Raw genomic sequence first — 27,402 nt, forward strand, 5'->3', positions numbered from 1 at the left:
CATCTTGGTCCATCTTTAGTGTGAATAACAGTATAAATGCAGTCACTGTTTTGGTCCATCTTTAGTGTGAATAACAGATTAAATGCAGTCACTGTTAAAATTGTGCATGAGATGTAAGTTTAGTATCAATTTTTGTTGAAAATGAAAAATCAATAATACGTCAAAGGATTCAACTATTGAAAACTGAAACAAACAAATGGATCAAACAGATCAATCCCACTTTTCCAGCCTGCTGAAGGTGTGGTGGAGTGGTAAACACCACCCCCGGCTCTACCGGGGGCTTGAGGTGGTCTCCCACAGCTCTGCTGGTGGAGTGGTAAACACCACCCCCGGCTCTACCAGGGGGCTTGAGGTGGTCTCCCACAGCTCTGCTGGTGGAGTGGTAAACACCACCCCCGGCTCTACCAGGGGGCTTGAGGTGGTCTCCCACAGCTCTGCTGGTGGAGTGGTAAACACCACCCCCGGCTCTACCAGGGGCTCTAGGTGGTCTCCCACAGCTCTGCTGGTGGAGTGGTAAACACCACCCCCGGCTCTACCGGGGGCTTGAGGTGGTCTCCCACAGCTCTGCTGGTGGAGTGGTAAACACCACCCCCGGCTCTACCGGGGGCTCTAGGTGGTCTCCCACAGCTCTGCTGGTGGAGTGGTAAACACCACCCCCGGCTCTACCAGGGGGCTTGAGGTGGTCTCCCACAGCTCTGCTGGTGGAGTGGTAAACACCACCCCCGGCTCTACCAGGGGGCTTGAGGTGGTCTCCCACAGCTCTGCTGGTGGAGTGGTAAACACCACCCCCGGCTCTACCAGGGGCTCTAGGTGGTCTCCCACAGCTCTGCTGGTGGAGTGGTAAACACCACCCCCGGCCCTACCGGGGGCTTGAGGTGGTCTCCCACAGCTCTGCTGGTGGAGTGGTAAACACCACCCCCGGCTCTACCGGGGGCTCTAGGTGGTCTCCCACAGCTCTGCTGGTGGAGTGGTAAACACCACCCCCGGCTCTACCGGGGGCTTGAGGTGGTCTCCCACAGTTCTGCTGGTGGAGTGGTAAACACCACCCCCGGCTCTACCGGGGGCTTGAGGTGGTCTCCCACAGTTCTGCTTATGTCATGTTCTGTGGCCTTGCTGTTCTATTTTTTGACTGCCCCTGAAACACAGAAAGAAACACATTTAGTCATATTATACTGAACAAAATATAAAAGACCCAGAAATGTTCCATATGTAGAAAAAAGCTTATTTCTCTAAAATGTTGGGCTCAAATTTGTTTACATCCCTGTTAGTGAGCATTTCTCATTTGCAATGGTAATCAAATCCACCTAACAGTTGTGGTATATCAAGAATCTGATTAAACAGCATTATCATTACACAGGTGTACCTTGTGCTGGTGACAAAATAAGGCCACTCTGAAATGTGCAGTTTTGCCACACAACACAATGCCATAGATGTCTAATATTTTGAGGGAGTGTGCAATTGGCATGGGATATCCACCAGAGCTGTTGTCAGAGAATTGAATGTTCATTTCTCTACCATAAGCCGCCTCCAACGTAGTTTTAGAGAATTTGGCAGTACGTCCAATGGTGTCGTTTGGGGTTATGGTATGGGCAGGCATAAGCTACGAAGACAATTGCATTTTATTGATGGCAATTTGAACACCGTGACGAGAACCTGAGTTCTATTGTTGTGACATACATCCTATTGTTGTGACATACGTCCTATTGTTGTGACATACATCCTATTGTTGTGACATACGTCCTATTGTTGTGACATACATCCTATTGTTGTGACATACATCCTATTGTTGTGACATACGTCCTATTGTTGTGACATACGTCCTATTGTTGTGACATACATCCTATTGTTGTGACATACATCCTATTGTTGTGACATAGATCCTATTGTTGTGACATACGTCCTATTGTTGTGACATACATCCTATTGTTGTGACATACATCCTATTGTTGTGACATACGTCCTATTGTTGTGACATACATCCTATTGTTGTGACATACATCCTATTGTTGTGACATACATCCTATTGTTGTGACATACGTCCTATTGTTGTGACATACATCCTATTGTTGTGACATACGTCCTATTGTTGTGACATACATCCGCCTCTATCACCTCGTGATTCAGCATGATAATGCCCCATGTCGCAAGGATCTGCACACAATTCCTGGAAGCTGAACATGTCCCAGTTCTTCCATGGCCTGCAGACTCACCAGACATGTCACCCATTGAATATATTTGGGATGTTCTGGATCAACATGTACGACAGCGTGTTCCAGTTCCCGCCAATATCCATCAACTTCGCACAGCCATTGAAAAGCAGTGGGACAATATTCCACAGGCCACAATCAACAGCCTGATCCTTTCACAGCATTTTAAGGCTGCACTGAGACAAGGACTTATCAATGACCCAAGCCCAGTTCTGTTCATCTCTACCATTGTGTAGAGATAATGCTGTGTTGTATTTCCAAGTATCCAAGTATTTAAATCCCTAATACAGTCTAATAATTTATCTGTGGAGCTAAAATCCTCTGGTGACACAGAAATGTAAAGTTGTGTATCGTCTGTGCGTAGCAGTGAAAATCTATGCTGTGCAATCTGATAACGCTACCAATGAGTAACGTACATACAGTGGGGAGAACAAGTATTTGATACACTGCCGATTTTGCAGGTTTTCCTACTTACAAAGCATGTAGAGGTCTGTAATTTTTATCATAGGTACACTTCAACTGTGAGAGACGGAATCTAAAACAAAAATCCAGAAAATCACATTGTATGATTTTTAAATAATTAATTTGCATTTTATTGCATGACATAAGTATTTGATCACCTACCAACCAGTAAGAATTCCGGCTCTCACAGACCTGTTAGTTTTTCTTTAAGAAGCCCTCCTGTTCTCCACTCATTACCTGTATTAACTGCACCTGTTTGAACTCGTTACCTGTATAAAAGACACCTGTCCACACACAATCAAACAGATTCCAACCTCTCCACAATGGCCAAGACCAGAGAGCTGTGTAAGGACATCGGGATAAAATTGTAGACCTGCACAAGGCTGGGATGGGCTACAGGACAATAGGCAAGCAGCTTGGTGAGAAGGAAACAACTGTTGGCGCAATTATTAGAAAATGGAAGAAGTTCAAGATGACGGTCAATCACCCTCGGTCTGGGGCTCCATGCAAGATTTCACCTCGTGGGGCATCAATGATCATGAGGAAGGTGAGGGATCAGCCCAGAACTACACGGCAGGACCTGGTCAATGACCTGAAGAGAGCTGGGACCACAGTCTCAAAGAAAACCATTAGTAACACACTACGCCGTCATGGATTAAAATCCTGCAGCGGACGCAAGGTCCCCCTGCTCAAGCCAGCGCATGTCCAGGCCCGTCTGAAGTTTGCCAATGACCATCTGGATGATCCAGAGGAGGAATGGGAGAAGGTCATGTGGTCTGATGAGACAAAAATAGAGCTTTTTGGTCTAACTCCACTCGCCGTGTTTGGAGGAAGAAGAAGTATGAGTACAACCCCAAGAACACCATCCCAACCGTGAAACATGGAGGTGGAAACATCATTCTTTGGGGATGCTTTTCTGCAAAGGGGACAGGACGACTGCACCGTATTGAGGGGAGGATGGATGGGGCCATGTATCGCAAGATCTTGGCCAACAACCTCCTTCCCTCAGTAAGAGCATTGAAGATGGGTCGTGGCTGGGTCTTCCAGCATGACAACGACACGAAGCACACAGCCATGGCAACTAAGGAGTGGCTCCGTAAGAAGCATCTCAAGGTCCTGGAGTGGCCTAGCCAGTCTCCAGACCTGAACCCAATAGAAAATCTTTGGAGGGAGCTGAAAGTCCGTATTGCCCAGCGACAGCCCCGAAACCTGAAGGATCTGGAGAAGACCTGTAGGGAGGAGTGGGCCAAAATCCCTGCTGCAGTGTGTGCAAACCTAGTCAAGAACTACAGGAAACGTATGATCTCTGTAATTGCAAACAAAGGTTTCTGTACCAAATATTAAGTTCTGCTTTTCTGATGTATCAAATACTTATGTCATGCAATAAAATGCAAATTAATTACTTAAAAATCATACAATGTGATTTTCTGGATTTTTGTTTTAGATTCCGTCTCTCATAGTTGAAGTGTACCTATGATAAAAATTACAGACCTCTACATGCTTTGTAAGTAGGAAAACCTGCAAAATCGGCAGTGTATCAAATACTTGTTCTCCCCACTGTATATACCTGTCAAAAGAATACCTACTCATTCAAGGGTTTTATTTATTTATTTATTTACTATTTTCTATATTGTAGAATAACAGTGAGGAAATCAAAGGGCCCCAGGATCAATGGAAGCAAAATAGCCCCCTAACATCAAATATCCAGCATCAATTTCCAGCAGGTACGGACGGGGTTCTTTTGTGCTCATGCATTCTCATTTAGACTCTAAACCCGCCAAGGAGCTCTATTTTAATCTATCACTTAGCAACAGATGTAAAGTTTGTTTTGAATTATCACTCATTAAAAATCTGAACTAATCAATTAACACATGCTTTTATTTGTAAAAGTGTTGTTAATATATATCTATAATTTTACTTAATAGACAAAAATTAAACATTCCCCCAACCGCGTTTCCTCCCTCCAGTCAGCAGATGGCGATATGTGTCTTTCGGGCGATGTTTCTAGTGTGACGTATAATCTAGTGGACGGAACGCTTCTTCAACAACTGCAGCCACCTCGGTAGCTCGCTAGCCAACAAAGTCGGAACATTCATGTTCTTTAGACAATTTCCTGGTTTATTTGCCACTATGATTTAAACATACTTATGTGGAAACAACTAGCTACCCCATTTAATTTCATATTGACGTTGTTGTCAGTCAGCTGGCTAGTTTAGCTAACATCCCCGACCATGAGTTTACTAAGCTACTCTCTTCCTGCTAAAGAAGACGTTTGGTGGACGGAGAAAGGACCTCCCGTGAAAGATGAGAAGGAAGAGGAGGCTGTTACCGTTAAAAAAGAAGTTAAGGGCAAGGCTGTTACGGTGAAAGATGAGGAAGACGCATTCAAATTGAAAGAGGAGGCTGTTTCAGTGAAAGAAAGGGAAGACACGTTCAGAGTGAAATATGTGGCTGTTACAGTGAAAGAAGAAGAATCTTTCAGAGTGAAAGAGGAGGCAGACACGTTCAGAGTGAAAGAGGAGGCTGTTAGAGTGAAAGAAGAGGAGAAAGAGGACGAGGTTACTGTCACAGTGAAAGAAGAGGAAGACGTTTTTGGCCTGAAGGGGATAACTGTCACATTGGAGGAGGATGAAGGAGAACACAAGACTGGAGATCTGATTAACACCAGTAAATACAGTGAGTACTGATTAACACCAGTAAATACAGTGAGTACTATCTTAATTAAACAGGGACACAAACTCTGCAGTTGTTGAACTAATGTGTGATTTTTAAAAGGGCATTCTACACTTGGATATGTTTTTCTGTACTGTAGGAATTGATAAAGACGTCCTCTCATTCCTCTGGGAAGATATGTCATCAGCTAGCTCTCGAGAACTCTATTCTCGAGAGCTGTATTCTGCGGGATTCTGCATTCTCCCTACAGATTTCAGCCATTAGTTTGCATGTACTATGTTACGTCTAGTCTATGAGACCAGGCTGTGGTCAATCATTGCTGACGATATGGCTTTTGAAGCAGCGAGAAAGAATCCTTCAAATTAAAAAGATACACTTACTGTAGCAGTTACAGATCCATACAGCTATGGAGCCTCCATCCTACTAAACTATACTGTAGCAGTTACAGATCCATACAGCTATGGAGCCTCCATCCTACTAAACTACACTGTAGCAATTACAGATCCATACAGCTATGGAGCCTCCATCCTACTAAACTACACTGTAGCAGTTACAGATCCATACAGCTATGGAGCCTCCATCCTACTAAACTACACTGCAGCAGTTACAGATCCATACAGCTATGGCGCCTCCATCCTACTAAACTACACTGTAGCAGTTACAGATCCATACAGCTATGGAGCCTCCATCCTACTAGACTACACTGTAGCAGTTACAGATCCATACAGCTATGGAGCCTCCACCCTACTAAACTACACTGTAGCAGTTACAGATCCATACAGCTATGGAGCCTCCACCCTACTAAACTACACTGTAGTAGTTACAGATCCATACAGCTATGGAGCCTCCATCCTACTAAACTACACTGTAGCAGTTACAGATCCATACAGCTATGGAGCCTCCACCCTACTAAACTACACTGTAGCAGTTACAGATCCATACAGCTATGGAGCCTCCATCCTACTAAACTACACTGTAGCAGTTACAGATCCATACAGCTATGGAGCCTCCATCCTACTAAACTACACTGTAGCAGTTACAGATCCATACAGCTATGGAGCCTCCATCCTACTAAACTACACTGTAGCAGTTACAGATCCATACAGCTATGGAGCCTCCATCCTACTAAACTACACTGTAGCAGTTACAGATCCATACAGCTATGGAGCTCCACCCTACTAAACTACACTGTAGCAGTTACAGATCCATACAGCTATGGAGCCTCCATCCTACTAAACTACACTGTAGCAGTTACAGATCCATACAGCTATGGAGCCTCCATCCTACTAAACTACACTGTAGCAGTTACAGATCCATACAGCTATGGAGCCTCCATCCTACTAAACTACACTGTAGCAGTTACAGATCCATACAGCTATGGAGCCTCCATCCTACTAAACTACACTGTAGCAGTTACAGATCCATACAGCTATGGAGCCTCCACCCTACTAAACTACACTGTAGCAGTTACAGATCCATACAGCTATGGAGCCTCCATCCTACTAAACTACACTGTAGCAGTTACAGATCCATACAGCTATGGAGCCTCCATCCTACTAAACAAGTCTTCGCTACACCTCCTGAGTTAGACTTAGGCAGGTGGTCGCCTCTTGTCTTCCATTGGGGTTCTGTAAACACTGTAACATGGCCCTGTGGGAACACTAAACCTATAAAGGTGGTATCTTTTTAACATTAAAAAAAAGATACATTTTTCTTGCTGATATGAAAGATAAGGTCCTGATGCTTCCAGAACTCCCAGGGGGGTTTTCCTTGGCTCATCGCGTTCCAGCAACTCCTTGTGGCGGTCCGCCTGCAAGCTGACTTTGGTCATCACATTGGTGCTTCCAGGTTGATAAGAGAACAGTGTGTTCAGAAGAACAGTGTGTTCAGAAGCAGAAGTTTCGGGGGCTTGTGCTTGTCTAGACCTTCGCCTCTCTCAAGCCCGTTGGGAGTTGCAGCGATGAAACGATTGTAACTACCAATTGGATATCACACAAAAAAAGCAAGAAATAAAATACCCCCCCCCCCCCCCCCGCGCCACAGACTCAATGAGCCGTCCATCCACACGGAGCGCCGTCCATCCATCCACACGGAGAGCCGTCCATCCACACGGAGAGCCGTCCATCCATCCACACGGAGAGCCGTCCATCCATCCACACGGAGAGCCGTCCATCCACACGGAGAGCCGTCCATCCACACGGAGAGCCGTCCATCCACACGGAGAGCCGTCCATCCACACGGAGAGCCGTCCATCCATCCACACGGAGAGCCGTCCATCCATCCACACGGAGAGCCGTCCATCCATCCACACGGAGAGCCGTCCATCCACACGGAGAGACGTCCATCCATCCACACGGAGAGCCGTCCATCCATCCACACGGAGAGCCGTCCATCCACACGGAGAGCCGTCCATCCATCCACACGGAGAGCCGTCCATCCATCCACACGGAGAGCCGTCCATCCATCCACACGGAGAGCCGTCCATCCACACGGAGAGCCGTCCGTCCATCCACACGGAGAGCCGTCCGTCCATCCACACGGAGAGCCGTCCGTCCATCCACACGGAGAGCCGTCCGTCCATCCACACGGAGAGCCGTCCGTCCATCCACACGGAGAGCCGTCCTTCCATCCACACGGAGAGCCGTCCATCCATCCACACGGAGAGCCGTCCATCCATCCACACGGAGAGCCGTCCATCCATCCACACGGAGAGCCGTCCATCCACACGGAGAGCCGTCCATCCATCCACACGGAGAGCCGTCCATCCATCCACACGGAGAGCCGTCCATCCACACGGAGAGCCGTCCATCCATCCACACGGAGAGCCGTCCATCCATCCACACGGAGAGCCGTCCATCCACACGGAGAGCCGTCCATCCATCCACACGGAGAGCCGTCCATCCATCCACACGGAGAGCCGTCCATCCATCCACACGGAGAGCCGTCCATCCACACGGAGAGCCGTCCATCCACACGGAGAGCCGTCCATCCACACGGAGAGCCGTCCGTCCATCCACACGGAGAGCCGTCCGTCCATCCACACGGAGAGCCGTCCGTCCATCCACACGGAGAGCCGTCCGTCCATCCACACAGAGAGCCGTCCATCCACACGGAGAGCCGTCCATCCATACGGAGAGCCGTCCGTCCACACGGAGAGCCGTCCGTCCATCCACACGGAGAGCCGTCCGTCCATCCACACAGAGAGCCGTCCATCCACACGGAGAGCCGTCCATCCAAACGGAGGGCCGTCCATCCACACGGAGCGCCACAGACACCATCCAACGACCATCCATCCACACAGAGAGCCCGTGCAGACAGCCCGTGGCTCCCAAAACTTAACTTATGTGGAAAAGCTCCAGAAAAAAAACTTCCCCATTGAGAAAAAAAATCCACAATCTAAAGAGAACTTGGCTCAATAAAACAAAATGTTTTCTGAACACTTCTCATTGAATCCTCATAATGCCATGATTTACGAAATCATCGATGACTGAGAATCTTAGAGGCTGCTACAGAACATGTACTGTCTTCTCCCATGTCATTGGTAATGGTGACCCAATGGAGACTATATTAGCAGGTGTTGTTGTAGCTTCTGTAAGCTTCTCACTAATCATTATTCATCATTCATTCAGGAAGGAGACGCATTCTGTCTCCTAGAGACAATACTTATTTTCCACCATAATTTGCAACTAAATTCATAAAAAATCCTACAATGTGATTTTCTGGATTTTTTTTCTCATTTTGTCTGTCATAGTTGAAGTGTACCTATGATAAAAATTACAGGCCTCTCTCATCTTTTAAAGTGGGAGAACTTGCACAATTGGTGGCTGACTAAATACTTTTTTGCCCCACTGTATTTGGCTAAGGTGTATATGTAAACTTCCGACTTCAACTGTAGATGAATCTGATCACATTTTTAGGTCAAATTCATGCAGAAATACAGAAAACTCTAAAGCAGGTGTCTCCAACCCTGTTTTCCTGGAGCGCTAACCAACTGTAAGGTTTTTCCGCTCCGACCCCCATTTTGAACTAACCTGGTTGATCTTATCAACCAGCTGATTATTAGAATCAGGTGTTCTAGATTAGAGGACGAAAATGTTTTACTGCCCTATACCAATCAGGTGTTCTAGATTAGAGGACGAACACGTTTTACTGTCCTACCAATCAGGTGTTCTAGATTAGAGGACGAACACGTTTTACTGTCCTACCAATCAGGTGTTCTAGATTAGAGGATGAACACGTTTTACTGCCCTACCAATCAGGTGTTCTAGATTAGAGGACGAACACGTTTTACTGTCCTACCAATCAGGTGTTCTAGATTAGAGGACGAACACGTTTTACTGTCCTACCAATCAGGTGTTCTAGATTAGAGGACGAACACGTTTTACTGCCCTACCAATCAGGTGTTCTAGATTAGAGGATGAACACGTTTTACTGCCTTATACCAAGCAACAACAAAAAAAGGAAGTAACTGCTCATTTGGTCAAAAATGTGTTAATGTTATTTTTGCTACATTAAATACATGCTTAATCATGTGGACACGTTTTCTGCCTCTATTGTGTTTTGGTGAAAATGGGGGGGGGTCATGTTAGCAGTAACTGCATAAAGTTACTGTGAAACCAAGGTAAATAAAAGCCATTTTTCTCAGTTCCACGCTATGAGCAATTCGTGCCTTTTTGCTTGGTAGGGCAGTATAGGACAGTAGCTCTCCAGGATCAGGTAGTTACTGCCTTTTTGCTTGGTAGGGCAGTATAGGACAGTAGCTCTCCAGGATCAGGTAGTTACTGCCTTTTTGCTTGGTAGGGCAGTATAGGACAGTAGCTCTCCAGGATCAGGTAGTTACTGCCTTTTTGCTTGGTAGGGCAGTATAGGACAGTAGCTCTCCAGGATCAGGTAGTTACTGCCTTTTTGCTTGGTAGGGCAGTATAGGACAGTAGCTCTCCAGGAACAGGTAGTTAGTACCTTTTTGCTTGGTAGGGCAGTATAGGACAGTAGCTCTCCAGGATCAGGTAGTTACTGCCTTTTTGCTTGGTAGGGCAGTATAGGACAGTAGCTCTCCAGGATCAGGTAGTTACTGCCTTTTTGCTTGGTAGGGCAGTATAGGACAGTAGCCCTCCAGGATCAGGTAGTTACTGCCTTTTTGCTTGGTAGGGCAGTATAGGACAGTAGCTCTCCAGGATCAGGTAGTTACTGCCTTTTTGCTTGGTAGGGCAGTATAGGACAGTAGCTCTCCAGGAACAGGTAGTTAGTGCCTTTTTGCTTGGTAGGGCAGTATAGGACAGTAGCTCTCCAGGATCAGGTAGTTACTGCCTTTTTGCTTGGTAGGGCAGTATAGGACAGTAGCTCTCCAGGAACAGGCAGTTACTGCCTTTTTGCTTGGTAGGGCAGTATAGGACAGTAGCTCTCCAGGAACAGGTAGTTACTGCCTTTTTGCTTGGTAGGGCAGTATAGGACAGTAGCTCTCCAGGATCAGGTAGTTACTGCCTTTTTGCTTGGTAGGGCAGTATAGGACAGTAGCTCTCCAGGATCAGGTAGTTACTGCCTTTTTGCTTGGTAGGGCAGAATAGGACAGTAGCTCTCCAGGATCAGGTAGTTACTGCCTTTTTGCTTGGTAGGGCAGTATAGGACAGTAGCTCTCCAGGATCAGGTAGTTACTGCCTTTTTGCTTGGTAGGGCAGAATAGGACAGTAGCTCTCCAGGATCAGGTAGTTACTGCCTTTTTGCTTGGTAGGGCAGTATAGGACAGTAGCTCTCCAGGATCAGGTAGTTACTGCCTTTTTGCTTGGTAGGGCAGTATAGGACAGTAGCTCTCCAGGAACAGGTAGTTACTGCCTTTTTGCTTGGTAGGGCAGTATAGGACAGTAGCTCTCCAGGAACAGGTAGTTAGTACCTTTTTGCTTGGTAGGGCAGTACAGGACAGTAGCTCTCCAGGATCAGGTAGTTAGTACCTTTTTGCTTGGTAGGGCAGTATAGGACAGTAGCTCTCCAGGATCAGGTAGTTACTGCCTTTTTGCTTGGTAGGGCAGTATAGGACAGTAGCTCTCCAGGATCAGGTAGTTACTGCCTTTTTGCTTGGTAGGGCAGTATAGGACAGTAGCTCTCCAGGATCAGGTAGTTACTGCCTTTTTGCTTGGTAGGGCAGAATAGGACAGTAGCTCTCCAGGATCAGGTAGTTACTGCCTTTTTGCTTGGTAGGGCAGAATAGGACAGTAGCTCTCCAGGAACAGGTAGTTACTGCCTTTTTGCTTGGTAGGGCAGAATAGGACAGTAGCTCTCCAGGATCAGGTAGTTACTGCCTTTTGCTTGGTAGGGCAGAATAGGGCAGTAGCTCTCCAGGAACAGGTAGTTACTTCCTTTTTGCTTGGTAGGGCAGTATAGGACAGTAGCTCTCCAGGAACAGGTAGTTACTACCTTTTTGCTTGGTAGGGCAGTATAGGACAGTAGCTCTCCAGGATCAGGTAGTTACTGCCTTTTTGCTTGGTAGGGCAGTATAGGACAGTAGCTCTCCAGGATCAGGTTGTTACTGCCTTTTTGCTTGGTAGGGCAGTATAGGACAGTAGCTCTCCAGGATCAGGTAGTTACTGCCTTTTTGCTTGGTAGGGCAGAATAGGACAGTAGCTCTCCAGGATCAGGTAGTTACTGCCTTTTGCTTGGTAGGGCAGTATAGGACAGTAGCTCTCCAGGAACAGGTAGTTAGTACCTTTTTGCTTGGTAGGGCAGTATAGGACAGTAGCTCTCCAGGAACAGGTAGTTAGTACCTTTTTGCTTGGTAGGGCAGTATAGGACAGTAGCTCTCCAGGATCAGGTAGTTACTGCCTTTTTGCTTGGTAGGGCAGAATAGGACAGTAGCTCTCCAGGAACAGGTAGTTACTGCCTTTTTGCTTGGTAGGGCAGTATAGGACAGTAGCTCTCCAGGAACAGGTAGTTACTACCTTTTTGCTTGGTAGGGCAGTATAGGACAGTAGCTCTCCAGGAATAGGGTTCACTAACTTTCTCTCAGCACTGTAGAAGGTTCTACAGAAAGTCAACACCCTATGTACATTGTATTCGGAAAGTATTCAGACTTCTGGAAGGTTCTCCCATCTCCACAGAGGAACTCTGGAGCTCTGTCAGAGTGACCATCGGGTTCTTGGTCACTTCCCTGACCAATGCCCTTCTCCACCCGATTGCTCAGTTTGGCCGGGCGACCAGCTTTAGGAAAAGTCTTGGTGGTTCCAAACTTCTTCCATTTTAGAATGATGGATGCCACTGTGTTCTTGGGGACCTTCAATGCTGCAGACATTTTTGGTACCTTTCCCAGGATCACAATCCTTCAACCTCATGGTTTTTGCTCTGACATGCACTGTCAACTGTGGGACCTTATATAGACAGGTGTGTGCCTTTCCAAATCATGTCCAATCAATTGAATTTACCTCAGGTGCACTCCAATCAAGTTGTAGAAACATCTCAATGATGATCAATGGAAACAAGATGCACCTGAGCTCAATTTCGAGTCTCATGTCAAAGGGTCTGAATACTTATATAAATAAGATTTTTTTTAATTTTTATAAATTTGCAGAAAAATGTCTAAAAACCTGTTTTCACTTTGTCATTATGGGGTATTGTGTGCTGATGAGAGGAAAAAAATAATTGAATCAATTTTAGAATAATGTAACGTAACAAAATGTGGGGAAAGGGAAGGGGGTCTGAATACTTTCGAAATGCACTGTGTAAAGAACAGTAAAACTATCTTCCAATAGACTCCTATCACCTGTTCTAATCGCTATCTCTCATTCAGGTCTCTCTGTTTAACTAAATACTACGTTTGTCTTTGGCAGGAGAGAGACCAGACTCTCACTCTGACAGACGGAAGAAGAGTCCTTCAGGGGAATCAGACCCAGAGACGCCCAAACCAGCGAGACAACACCACTGCTCCCAGTGTAATACGAGTTTTAAATGGTTATGGAAGCTTAAAGAGCATGAGAGAACACACACAGGAGAAAAGCCCTTCCAATGCTCCCAGTGTGGGAAAAGTTATACCCAGTTAGTGAGCCTGAAAAGGCATAAAGGAATACACTCAGGAGAGAAGCCTTACCACTGCTCTCAGTGTGGAAAGAGTTTTACCCAGTTAGGGAACCTGAACAAACATAAGAGAATACACTCTGGAGAGAAGCCTTACCCATGTTCCCATTGTGGAAAGAACATTAGGTTGTCAGATAATCGGAAGGAGCATGAGAGGACACACACAGGAGAGATACCTTACCATTGCTCCATCTGTAGAAAGGGTTTTACCAAGTTAAAGAACCTAAAGGAGCATGAGAGGAAACACACAGGAGAAAAGCCTTACCAATGCTCCCAGTGTGGAAAGAGTTTTTCGAATTTAGGGAACCTGAACAAACATAAGAGAATACACTCTGGAGAGAAGCCTTACCACTGTTCCCAGTGTGGAAAGAGTTTTACCCAGTTAGGGAGCCTGAAAAGGCATGAGAAAACACACAGGGGAAGATAAGATAAGCTCACAGTTTGGAAAGAGATTTAGTTAGGGAACCTAATTGTGGAAAGACATTTTCTCAGACAGAGGACCTGAATTCACATGACAGAATAGACAGGCTGTGTTCTCAAATCAAATCAAATGTTATTTGTCACATACACATGGTTAGCAGATGTTAATGCGAGTGTAGCGAAATGCTTGTGCTTCTAGTTCTGACAATGCAGTAATAACCAACGAGTAATCTAACCTAACAATTCTACAACTACTACCTTATACACACAAGTGTAAAGGGATAAAGAATATGTACATAAAGATATATGAATAAGTGATGGTACAGAACGGCATAGGCAAGATGCAGTAGATGGTATCGAGACTGCATTCTGACTGATGTTTGATTGTTGTTTTATGCTACATTAAATCATGTTGTTTATATAAGATCTTACTCAAAAATAGGCCCATTTTTATTTATTTTTTCTCTTGAGACATGATCATGTCTAAAATCGGATTACAATTAAAACATTTCTCTTTTTTAAATTTTATTATGGATTTGGACTGATTGAATTCATCTATAAACCCTTAGATGTTCATTATATGATTTAGATATTTTACAATACAAATTATTAAATGGATGAATAATGCAACCATTTTAAATGTAAACATGTTCTCCAGCACAAAATGGTTATCAGCCAATTAAAATAGTTGATTTACTTGCAGTTGACAGAACACTAAATTGTACATGTTGTAACAACCTCATATTTTTTTCCCCCCTCGAAGCACATGGATGTGTGTCAACCAGAAACAACAACATAGGATTTAGTCATACTGTATATACGTGACAATGTTGTCTAATGTTAGTAGTAGCTAGTAGTCTAGTCAAGGAAGCATAAATGCAATATTGGTACACAACATTTTGGTACAGACCAATGAATTTGTAGGTTTAAAATATCCCTCTAGTAGCCAAAGTTGACCTATTTTAAGAAATGCCATTGGTTGGTGGACGTAAAGTCCAAAGTCTTTGATAGGCTGATGAAGAATTCGTTCTGGTGAGCATAGGATTATCGTGCGCCATGTTATCCAATGGTACCAGCTACAATTTAGCGTTCTGTCAACTGCAAGTAAATAAACTAAAATAAATTGTGCCAGCGAACCTGTTTTAAATTTAAACGGTTGTTTATGTTCGCAACTATGGACTCAGTGTATTTCTGGACTCTAACCTCATGAATTTAGTCTTTTGGTTTCATTTAATTAATTTGTGTACTAAGACTCTAGTCAGTCTGTATAGCTGAAGCATTATAGATCCCGCTATAGAAATGTAAAGGTCATTTCGGATTGAGCCGACATAAACAGGGTTTACCTTGATTGCGGTCTCCACGAAAGCGGTAACATTGCCTTTAAATTTCATTAACGCTGTAAAGCTGAACTTCCGCGATGCAGATTCTAATAGAACCCTTTGTCTTCAAGCTGAAGGTTAATGTGATGATGTTGTTCTGATAACGTTGATACGTTGTTGAAATGAACAACATCCACTATCTGATGAATGTTCCCATCAGTATTATTCCCCGTATCACAGAACAACATCCACTACCTGATGAATGTTCCCATCAGTATTATTCCCCGTATCACAGAACAACATCCACTACCTGATGAATGTTCCCATCAGTATTATTCCCCGTATTACAGAACAACATTCACTACCTGATGAATGTTCCCATCAGTATTATTCCCCGTATCACAGAACAACATCCACTACCTGATGAATGTTCCCATCAGTATTATTCCCCGTATTACAGAACAACATTCACTACCTGATGAATGTTCCCATCAGTATTATTCCCCGTATCACAGAACAACATTCACTACCTGATGAATGTTCCCATCAGTATTATTCCCCGTATCACAGAACAACATCCACTACCTGATGAATGTTCCCATCAGTATTATTCCCCGTATCACAGAACAACATTCACTACCTGATGAATGTTCCCATCAGTATTATTCCCCGTATCACAGAACAACATCCACTACCTGATGAATGTTCCCATCAGTATTATTCCCCGTATTACAGAACAACATTCACTACCTGATGAATGTTCCCATCAGTATTATTCCCCGTATCACAGAACAACATTCACTACCTGATGAATGTTCCCATCAGTATTATTCCCCGTATCACAGAACAACATTCACTACCTGATGAATGTTCCCATCAGTATTATTCCCTCAGAGTGAAAGAGGAGGACGAGGTTACTGTCACAGTGAAAGAAGAGGAAGACGTTTTTGCTGTCAATATACAGGGGATATAGTGGCAGTGTCTGGCCATCCAGAATCACAGCAGCACTGACTTCTGCCCCGTGGATGCTGTCAATATACAGGGGATATAGTGGTAGTGTCTGGCCTCAGAATCACAACAGGGGATATAGTGGTAGTGTCTGGCCTCAGAATCACAACAGGGGATATAGTGGTAGTGTCTGGCCATCCAGAATCACAACAGGGGATATAGTGGTAGTGTCTGGCCTTCCAGAATCACAACAGGGGATATAGTGGTAGTGTCTGGCCTCAGAATCACAACAGGGGATATAGTGGTAGTGTCTGGCCTTCCAGAATCACAACAGGGGATATAGTGGTAGTGTCTGGCCTTCCAGAATCACAACAGGGGATATAGTGGTAGTGTCTGGCCTTCCAGAATCACAACAGGGGATATAGTGGTAGTGTCTGGCCTCAGAATCACAGCAGGGGATATAGTGGTAGTGTCTGGCCTTCCAGAATCACAACAGGGGATATAGTCGTAGTGTCTGGCCTCAGAATCACAACAGGGGATATAGTGGTAGTGTCTGGCCTCAGAATCACAACAGGGGATATAGTGGTAGTGTCTGGCCTTCCAGAATCACAGCAGGGGATATAGTGGTAGTGTCTGGCCTTCCAGAATCACAACAGGGGATATAGTGGTAGTGTCTGGCCATCCAGAATCACAACAGGGGATATAGTGGTAGTGTCTGGCCATCCAGAATCACAACAGGGGATATAGTGGTAGTGTCTGGCCTCAGAATCACAACAGGGGATATAGTGGTAGTGTCTGGCCTTCCAGAATCACAACAGGGGATATAGTGGTAGTGTCTGGCCTTCCAGAATCACAACAGGGGATATAGTGGTAGTGTCTGGCCTTCCAGAATCACAACAGGGGATATAGTGGTAGTGTCTGGCCTCAGAATCACAACAGGGGATATAGTGGTAGTGTCTGGCCTCAGAATCACAACAGGGGATATAGTGGTAGTGTCTGGCCTTCCAGAATCACAGCACACTGACTTCTGCCCCGTGGATGCTGTCAATATACAGGGGATATAGTGGTAGTGTCTGGCCTCAGAATCACAACAGGGGATATAGTGGTAGTGTCTGGCCTCAGAATCACAACAGGGGATATAGTGGTAGTGTCTGGCCATCCAGAATCACAACAGGGGATATAGTGGTAGTGTCTGGCCTTCCAGAATCACAACAGGGGATATAGTGGTAGTGTCTGGCCATCCAGAATCACAACAGGGGATATAGTGGTAGTGCCTGAACTTCCAGAATCACAACAGGGGATATAGTGGTAGTGTCTGAACTTCCAGAATCACAACAGGGGATATAGTGGTAGTGTCTGGCCTTCCAGAATCACAACAGGGGATATAGTGGTAGTGTCTGGCCTTCCAGAATCACAACAGGGGATATAGTGGTAGTGTCTGGCCATCCAGAATCACAACAGGGGATATAGTGGTAGTGTCTGGCCTTCCAGAATCACAACAGGGGATATAGTGGTAGTGTCTGGCCTCAGAATCACAACAGGGGATATAGTGGTAGTGTCTGGCCTTCCAGAATCACAACAGGGGATATAGTGGTAGTGCCTGGCCTTCCAGAATCACAACAGGGGATATAGTGGTAGTGTCTGGCCTCAGAATCACAACAGGGGATATAGTGGTAGTGTCTGGCCTTCCAGAATCACAACAGGGGATATAGTGGTAGTGTCTGGCCTTCCAGAATCACAACAGGGGATATAGTGGTAGTGTCTGGCCTTCCAGAATCACAACAGGGGATATAGTGGTAGTGTCTGAACTTCCAGAATCACAACAGGGGATATAGTGGTAGTGTCTGAACTTCCAGAATCACAACAGGGGATATAGTGGTAGTGTCTAGCCTCAGAATCACATTAGGGGATATAGTGGTGGTGTCTGGCCTTCCAGAATCACAACAGGGGATATAGTGGTAGTGTCTGGCCATCCAGAATCACAACAGGGGATATAGTGGTAGTGTCTGGCCTCAGAATCACAACAGGGGATATAGTGGTAGTGTCTGGCCATCCAGAATCACAACAGCACACTGACTTCTGCCCCGTGGATGCTGTCAATATACAGGGGATATAGTGGTAGTGTCTGGCCATCCAGAATCACAACAGGGGATATAGTGGTAGTGTCTGGCCTTCCAGAATCACAACAGGGGATATAGTGGTAGTGTCTGGCCTTCCAGAATCACAACAGGGGATATAGTGGTAGTGTCTGGCCATCCAGAATCACAACAGCACACTGACTTCTGCCCCGTGGATGCTGTCAATATACAGGGGATATAGTGGTAGTGTCTGAACTTCCAGAATCACAACAGGGGATATAGTGGTAGTGTCTGAACTTCCAGAATCACAGCAGGGGATATAGTGGTAGTGTCTGGCCTTCCAGAATCACAACAGGGGATATAGTGGTAGCGTCTGGCCATCCAGAATCACAACAGGGGATATAGTGGTAGTGTCTAGCCTCAGAATCACATTAGGGGATATAGTGGTGGTGTCTGGCCTTCCAGAATCACAACAGGGGATATAGTGGTAGTGTCTGGCCATCCAGAATCACAGCAGGGGATATAGTGGTAGTGTCTGGCCATCCAGAATCACAACAGCACACTGACTTCTGCTCCGTGGACGCACATCGTTTTCCTCATGTCAGTTAACCTGTCTATGTCTAACCTGTCTATGTCTAACTAACCTTAAATTAAGACCAAGAAGCGTCTCGTCCTCTAGATTATGTCACGCTAGAAGCATCGCCTGAAAGACGCACATCGCCATCTGCTGACTGGAGTGGGTACAGGAATTGTTTAATTTATTTTTCATTTCTTTCAAATGTGTAATATTATATTGAGACATAGAAAGATATGATTTTGTTGATCGATTAGTGAGAATTTAAAATAAACTTCACATCTACTACACAACTGTATTCAATGCAAATTCTGATTCATTCAGTCAACAGATAATATCAAAATAAACAACTAGCTCTATACAGCTTCTACATAGTGGAATAACATTGATGGGAACACTCATGTTTTTCCATGTTAACAACTTATCAATGTTATTATAAAAACCCCACCACATTTTCATAGTCCTTTATCTGGACGACTAGTAAACAAATTAACTAAATTAAACAAAACGACTAAATTCAAGAGGTTTCAAAGTTCAAAAATCAAGAAATGCACATTCTATTAATCTATTCAATAATTTACATGGTGCAATATCTAAATCATGAAATCAAATTAATTTAGTGAAAAGCCAGATGATATCAAATTCAAGAGGATAAACGTTAAAATCAAGAAATCCAAAACTCCATTAATCTATATAATAATATCCCCAAAATGTAATGAACAACAGATGGTTTATAGTTGTATCCATTAAAGCTCATAATCAAATCAGAATACAAATTGTATTTAATCTGATTTTAGACATGATCAGGTCTACAGATAAACTAAAACAAAGGTCTATTTTGTTAATGATTTTATATAAACAATAGGATTTCATTTGGCATGAACAAAAACCTAAATTCTCAGGTCAAAAACATAAGTCGGAACACAGCCTCTCTATTCTCTCATGTGTTTTCAGGTCCTCTGACTGGGAAAATGTCTTTCCACACTGAGAGCAGTGGTATGTCTTCTCCTCCTGTGTATGTATTATTGCATGCTTATTCAGATGTCTTAAATTGATAAAACTCTTTCCACACAGGGAGCATTGGTAGGGCTTTTCTTGTGTGTGTGTTGTCTCATGCTCTTTTAGGCTCCCTAACTGGGTAAACCACTTTCCACACAGATAACATTGGAAAGGCTTTTCCCCTGTGTGTATCCTCTCATGCTCCTTCAGGCTCCTTAAGCGTGTAAGACGCTTTCCACACTGGGAACATTGGAAAAGCTTTTCCCCTGTGTGTATCCTCTCATGCTCCTTCAGGCTCCTTAAGCGTGTAAGACACTTTCCACACTGGGAACATTGGAAAGGCTTTTCCCCTGTGTGTATCGTCTCATGCTGCTTTAGGCTCCTTAACCTGGCGAAACTCATCCCACACTGGGAACAGTTGTACGGTTTCTCTCCAGAGTGTATTCTCTTATGCTCCCTCAGGTTTCCTAACAAAGTAAAACTCTTTCTACACTGGGAACATTGGAAAGGCCTTTCTCCTGTGTGTGTCCTCTCATGCCGTTTTAGGTCCCATGATAGGGAAAATCTCTTTTCACATTGGGAGCAGTGGTGTTGTCTCACTGGTTTGGGTGTCACTGGTTCTGGTCCCCCTGAAGGACTCTTTCCGCTGTCAGAATGAGAGTCTGGTCTCTCTCCTGCCAAAGACAAACAGATTATTTAGTTAAATACTTAATAGAGAACTGAATCAACGTCTACATGATAAAACTGGCTCCATGTTAGAGGAGGAGCCTGGTGAAGAGCTCCGGTCTGAGTAACTGACTGACGCTGCTCCCTCTGTGACATCGCCGCTCCCTCCGTGACATCGCCGCTCCCTCCGTGACATCGCCGCTCCCTCCTTTTAAACTACTGCCCAGCCTTTCTGAACTGCCTGGCTGAAACAACACCTTATCATCTGAAGCTGTGGAATACCATCACCTAGACCTGCCAGATCTCTACATGTGTTTTGTTAGTTTTTACAGTCTGAGATTGTCTTTGTGATGAAAAGTGTTGTATAAAATACATCATTATTATTATTACTACTATTGTTATACTATCAGGTTTAGTCCCCCAGTCACATCATGAATTTAAAATATTACTCTGCCATTTTGTTTATTCATGCCCCCCTTCAGTCCTTGATTTCCCCTCAATAAGTCTAAATAATGATATATATATACAGTGGGGAGAACAAGTATAATGGACTGTCATTGTTACAATCTTAATTTCACCTACAGGACTGACGTTACCTACTTTTAGGAGGGCATGTCATTTTATTGAATGGTTTCCCCCCCTTGCCGTCTCCCGACAATAGGGCCTGCTCCGCTACTTCTCCTGACAGGTTAAAACTTCTTAGGGACAGGGGGCAGTATTGGGAAGTTTAGATGACTGATGTGCCCAAAGTAAACTGCCTGTTACTCAGGCCCAGAAGCTAGGATATGCATATGCATAGGTAGTATTGGGTAGAAAAGTTTCTAAAACTGTTAAAATAATGTCTGTGAGTATAACAGAACTGACTTGGCAGGCGAAACCCAGAGGACAATCCATCCAGGAAATCTTTTTTTTGAGGGGGCAGTACGTATTTATCTGGACAGGGAAGATAACAGTTTAATGTGGCTCTGTACTCCCCTACGTATTTATCTGGACAGGGAAGATAACAGTTTAATGTGGCTCTGTACTCCCCTACGTATTTATCTGGACAGGGAAGATAACAGTTTAATGTGGCTCTGTACTCCCCTACGTATTTATCTGGACAGGGAAGATAACAGTTTAATGTGGCTCTGTACTCCCCTACGTATTTATCTGGACAGGGAAGATAACAGTTTAATGTGGCTCTGTACTCCCCTACGTATTTATCTGGACAGGGAAGATAACAGTTTAATGTGGCTCTGTACTCCAGCATTTTAGATTTGAGATCAAATGTTTCATATGAGACAAAGGAACAGAAGGTCACCTTTTATTTGAGGGTATTTTCAGGGTATCTGTTCTACCATTTAGAAATAAAATCACTTCATGTATCTAGTCCCCCCATTTGAATGGAGGATTTGGACAAATTCACTTATATGTGTATTAAAGTATTTGGTCCCATATTCCAAGAACGTAATAACTACATCAAGCTTGTGACTCTACAAACGTGTTGGATACATTTTCAGTTTGTTTTGGTTGTGTTTCAGATGATGTTGAACCCAACAGAAATGAACGGTGTTGGGTTCTGAGAATATGAAATATACTTATTCATGAACATGAGGGAGAGAGGGTAATGTATGACGTTTACATTATATCAGGGATCCTATTGAAAGAGATCACATGTGGCAGGTATTGATAAGGGGAGAGAGCCATGGATTAGTGATGAAGAGGGGTCGAGGTCAGGCATTGATAAGGGGAGAGAGCCATGGATTAGTGATGAAGGGGGGTCGAGGTCAGGGCAGGCATTGATAAGGGGAGAGAGCCATGGATTAGTGATGAAGGGGGGTTGAGGTCAGGGCAGGCATTGATAAGGGGAGAGAGCCATGGATTAGTGATGAAGGGGGGTCGAGGTCAGGGCAGGCATTGATAAGGGGAGAGAGCCATGGATTAGTGATGAAGGGGGGTCGAGGTCAGGGCAGGCATTGATAAGGGGAGAGAGCCATGGATTAGTGATGAAGGGGGGTCGAGGTCAGGTCAGGCATTGATAAGGGGAGAGAGCCATGGATTAGTGATGAAGGGGGGTCGAGGTCAGGCATTGATAAGGGGAGAGAGCCATGGATTAGTGATGAAGGGGGGGTCGAGGTCAGGCATTGATAAGGGGAGAGAGCCATGGATTAGTGATGAAGGGGGGTCGAGGTCAGGGCAGGCATTGATAAGGGGAGAGAGCCATGGATTAGTGATGAAGGGGGGTCGAGGTCAGGGCAGGCATTGATAAGGGGAGAGAGCCATGGATTAGTGATGAAGGGGGGTTGAGGTCAGGCATTGATAAGGGGAGAGAGCCATGGATTAGTGATGAAGGGGGGTTGAGGTCAGGCATTGATAAGGGGAGAGAGCCATGGATTAGTGATGAAGAGGGGGTCGAGGTCAGGTCAGGCATTGATAAGGGGAGAGAGCCATGGATTAGTGATGAAGGGGGGTCGAGGTCAGGGCAGGCATTGATAAGGGGAGAGAGCCATGGATTAGTGATGAAGAGGGGTCGAGGTCAGGCATTGATAAGGGGAGAGAGCCATGGATTAGTGATGAAGGGGGGTTGAGGTCAGGCATTGATAAGGGGAGAGAGCCATGGATTAGTGATGAAGGGGGGTCGAGGTCAGGGCAGGCATTGATAAGGGGAGAGAGCCATGGATTAGTGATGAAGGGGGGTCGAGGTCAGGTCAGGCATTGATAAGGGGAGAGAGCCATGGATTAGTGATGAAGGGGGGTTGAGGTCAGGCATTGATAAGGGGAGAGAGCCATGGATTAGTGATGAAGGGGGGTTGAGGTCAGGCATTGATAAGGGGAGAGAGCCATGGATTAGTGATGAAGAGGGGGTCGAGGTCAGGGCAGGCATTGATAAGGGGAGAGAGCCATGGATTAGTGATGAAGGGGGGTCGAGGTCAGGCATTGATAAGGGGAGAGAGCCATGGATTAGTGATGAAGAGGGGTCGAGGTCAGGGCAGGCATTGATAAGGGGAGAGAGCCATGGATTAGTGATGAAGGGGGGTCGAGGTCAGGGCAGGCATTGATAAGGGGAGAGAGCCATGGATTAGTGATGAAGGGGGGGTCGAGGTCAGGCATTGATAAGGGGAGAGAGCCATGGATTAGTGATGAAGGGGGGTTGAGGTCAGGGCAGGCATTGATAAGGGGAGAGAGCCATGGATTAGTGATGAAGAGGGGTCGAGGTCAGGGCAGGCATTGATAAGGGGAGAGAGCCATGGATTAGTGATGAAGGGGGGTCGAGGTCAGGCATTGATAAGGGGAGAGAGCCATGGATTAGTGATGAAGGGGGGTTGAGGTCAGGGCAGGCATTGATAAGGGGAGAGAGCCATGGATTAGTGATGAAGGGGGGTCGAGGTCAGGCATTGATAAGGGGAGAGAGCCATGGATTAGTGATGAAGGGGGGTCGAGGTCAGGGCAGGCATTGATAAGGGGAGAGAGCCATGGATTAGTGATGGGGGGGGGTCGAGGTCAGGTCAGGCATTGATAAGGGGAGAGAGCCATGGATTAGTGATGAAGGGGGGTCGAGGTCAGGCATTGATAAGGGGAGAGAGCCATGGATTAGTGATGAAGGGGGGTCGAGGTCAGGGCAGGCCTTGATAAGGGAAGAGAGCCATGGATTAGTGATGCAGGGGGGTCGAGGTCAGGGCAGGCATTGATAAGGGGAGAGAGCCATGGATTAGTGATGAAGGGGGGTCGAGGTCAGGGCAGGCATTGATAAGGGGAGAGAGCCATGGATTAGTGATGAAGGGGGGTCGAGGTCAGGGCAGGCATTGATAAGGGGAGAGAGCCATGGATTAGTGATGAAGGGGGGTCGAGGTCACGTCACGTTAAGGGAGGAAGAAAAGTGTATGGCCCGTATTATTTAGTGTCCAGTAAAGTGCAGTAAAGTTTTTGTCTAATGCAGCTGGATTGACCCTCTGGGAAGAATAAACTGGTTCAGCTTTTGTCCGTTGGGTTTTAACTCTGAGAATTAGAACCTAACAACGGTAAATAATGTATTGTGTCATACGAATCACACAAGAATAGAATATGTTTCTGAACACTTTGTGGATGCTAACATGATGGGTTCGGTAGGTAGCCTAGTGGTTAGAGCTTTGGGCCAGTAACCGAAATGTTGCTGGGTCGAATCCCCGAGCTGACAATTTAAAAATCTGTCGTTCTGCCCTGTTCACCGGTAGGCCGCCATTGTAAATAAGAATCAGTTCTTAACTGACTTGCCTGGTTAAATAAAATAGTTTTGGGGGATAATCATGAATGGATCATGAATAACAATGAGTGAGAAAGGTAGAGCCATAAATATCATACCCCTTATTTGTACTTAAACGTTGTTTATCTCCACTGTCCTAATGAACAGATAGGGGAGAGTAGCTGAGGGCTTGAAGGAATGGAACAACTCTAATTCAGTCTCCACTGTCCTAATGAACAGATAGGGGAGAGTAGCTGAGGGCTTGAAGGAATGGAACAACTCTAATTCAGTCTCCACTGTCCTAATGAACAGATAGGGGAGAGTAGCGGAGGGCTTGAAGGAATGGAACAACTCTAATTCAGTCTCCACTGTCCTAATGAACAGATAGGGGAGAGTAGCGGAGGGCTTGAAGGAATGGAACAACTCTAATTCAGTCTCCACTGTCCTAATGAACAGATAGGGGAGAGTAGCGGAGGGCTTGAAGGAATGGAACAACTCTAATTCAGTCTCCACTGTCCTAATGAACAGATAGGGGAGAGTAGCTGAGGGCTTGAAGGAATGGAACAACTCTAATTCAGTCTCCACTGTCCTAATGAACAGATAGGGGAGAGTAGCGGAGGGCTTGAAGGAATGGAACAACTCTAATTCAGTCTCCACTGTCCTAATGAACAGATAGGGGAGAGTAGCGGAGGGCTTGAAGGAATGGAACAACTCTAATTCAGTCTCCACTGTCCTAATGAACAGATAGGGGAGAGTAGCTGAGGGCTTGAAGGAATGGAACAACTCTAATTCAGTCTCCACTGTCCTAATGAACAGATAGGGGAGAGTAGCGGAGGGCTTGAAGGAATGGAACAACTCTAATTCAGTCTCCACTGTCCTAATGAACAGATAGGGGAGAGTAGGGGAGGGCTTGAAGGAATGGAACAACTCTAATTCAGTCTCCACTGTCCTAATGAACAGATAGGGGAGAGTAGCGGAGGGCTTGAAGGAATGGAACAACTCTAATTCATAGACAGAGCTGTGGATGCAAGGACCCACCATGAGATCAAAATGATCGTTTTAACCACGTTTTGAGACAAATACAGTGTTTGTTTACATTTGCATTGTTTACACACAACGGAGGTTTACAAGCTTATATTTGGGGTTCTGGTGAGGAGCACATTTCAGTGCAATGCCCCTTTGGCTTTAAAACTACACATTAGTTCAACAACTGCAGAGTTTCTGGCTGTGTTATTAAGACAGTACTCACTGGTGTTAATCAGATCTTCAGTCTCCTCTTCCTCTCCTTCATCTCTCAAAACATCCTCCTCTTCTTCTATCAATGTTACATCCTCCTCTTCCTCCTTTTTCATTCTGAAAGCTTCTACCTCCTCTTCTTCCACTGTGACAGCCTCTATCCCCTCTTCCTCTTTCACTCTAAAATGTTCCTTCTCTTCTTTCACTGTAACATCCTTCTCTTCCTCCTTTTTCATTCTGAAGGCATCTACCTCTTCTTCTACTGTGACAGCCTCTATCCCCTCTTCCTCTTTCACTCTAAACTGTTCCTTCTCTTCTTCTTTCAATGTTATGGCCTCCTCTTCCTCATTTTTTATTCTGAAAACTTCTATCCCCTCTTCCTCTTTCACTCTAAAATGTTCCTTCTCTTCTTTCAGTGTTATGGCCTCCTCTTCCTCATTTTTTATTCTGAAAACTTCTATCCCCTCTTCCTCTTTCACTCTAAAATGTTCCTTCTCTTCTTCTTTCAGTGTTATGGCCTCCTCTTCCTCATTTTTTAATCTGAAAACTTCTATCCCCTCTTCCTCTTTCACTCTAAAATGTTCCTTCTCTTCTTCTTTCAGTGTTATGGCCTCCTCTTCCTCATTTTTTAATCTGAAAACTTCTATCCCCTCTTCCTCTTTCACTCTAAAATGTCCATTCTCTTCTTCTTTCAATGTTATGGCCTCCTCTTCCTCCTTTTTCATTCTGAAAACTTCTTCCTCTCCTTTTACTGTAATATCCCCCTCCTCTTCTTTCATGACAATGTTCAGCCCCAGAGCTTCTTTCTCCGTCCAGCAGACCACGTCTTCTTTAGAAGGAGGAGAGTAGCTTAGTGACCTCATGGTCGGGCTAGCTAGCATTAGCGATAAGCTTAGTGCTAGACTCAGTATAATCAACACATTTGTACATTTAACAAGCAAATTACTTGAAGTTAAATAGTAAATACGTAAGATTGTGTTAAAAACACCGAGATCAATATACACAAAAATGGTCCAAAGAGCTTGTTTTCGGTTGTATGTTGGCTACCAGGCTACGGAGGTGGTTGAATGAATCAGTATCCGTGTTGTTGAAACAGCTTCCGGTGTCGTGTGGTCCACTAGATATGACGTCACCAGCTGAAGACGCATATCGCAGTCAGCTGACTGGAATGGGTAACGTAGTTTAGAAAAATATTCACTACATTGTTTATTAATTTAAAGATGAGCAAATATGTTTTGTCTGACTTCTTACAGCCAATACTTTCGTCTATGCAGACCTGTAGCTACATGTGAATATGTACATTATGAATATATAATGGTAGAATAGTTCCGTGTAGCTCAGTAGGTAAAGCATTGTGCTTGCAACGCCAGGGTTGTTGGTTTGATACCCGCGGGGGACTAGTACGAAAATGTATGCAAACACTAATGTAAGTAGATCTGCGTCTGCTTTAATGAATAACATGTTAAACAAAATTAAGACCTAGTTAAGGATTAACTCCAATCTTGAAAATATAATGTCAGTTGTAAGCTACCGAGGAGGTGGCTGACTGACTGCTGCTGTTGTT

General features: G+C 45.0%; 2 protein-coding genes across 2 annotated transcripts; one reads left to right on the forward strand and one right to left on the reverse strand.

Annotated features, from left to right (window-relative positions):
- Nucleotides 1-4,694: 4,694 nt before the first annotated feature.
- LOC139549258 (zinc finger protein 771-like) lies at nucleotides 4,695-14,307 on the forward strand. Its single transcript, XM_071359519.1, has 2 exons — nucleotides 4,695-5,345; nucleotides 13,157-14,307. Exons 1-2 carry the CDS (start codon nucleotides 4,901-4,903, stop codon nucleotides 13,825-13,827), a joined length of 1,116 nt encoding a protein of 371 aa, XP_071215620.1. The 5' UTR covers nucleotides 4,695-4,900; the 3' UTR covers nucleotides 13,828-14,307.
- A 4,599-nt stretch (nucleotides 14,308-18,906) lies between these two features.
- On the reverse strand, nucleotides 18,907-26,990 carry LOC139548262 (zinc finger protein 3-like). Its single transcript, XM_071357817.1, has 2 exons — nucleotides 25,852-26,990; nucleotides 18,907-20,412 (listed from the first exon to the last, which is right to left on the reverse strand). The coding sequence occupies exons 1-2, from the start codon at nucleotides 26,717-26,719 to the stop codon at nucleotides 19,643-19,645; spliced, it is 1,638 nt and encodes a 545-aa protein (XP_071213918.1). The 5' UTR covers nucleotides 26,720-26,990; the 3' UTR covers nucleotides 18,907-19,642.
- Nucleotides 26,991-27,402: the final 412 nt, after the last annotated feature.

This window comes from Salvelinus alpinus, chromosome 2 (genome assembly GCF_045679555.1).
Source record: "Salvelinus alpinus chromosome 2, SLU_Salpinus.1, whole genome shotgun sequence".
In the NCBI taxonomy this organism is placed as follows: domain Eukaryota; kingdom Metazoa; phylum Chordata; class Actinopteri; order Salmoniformes; family Salmonidae; genus Salvelinus; species Salvelinus alpinus.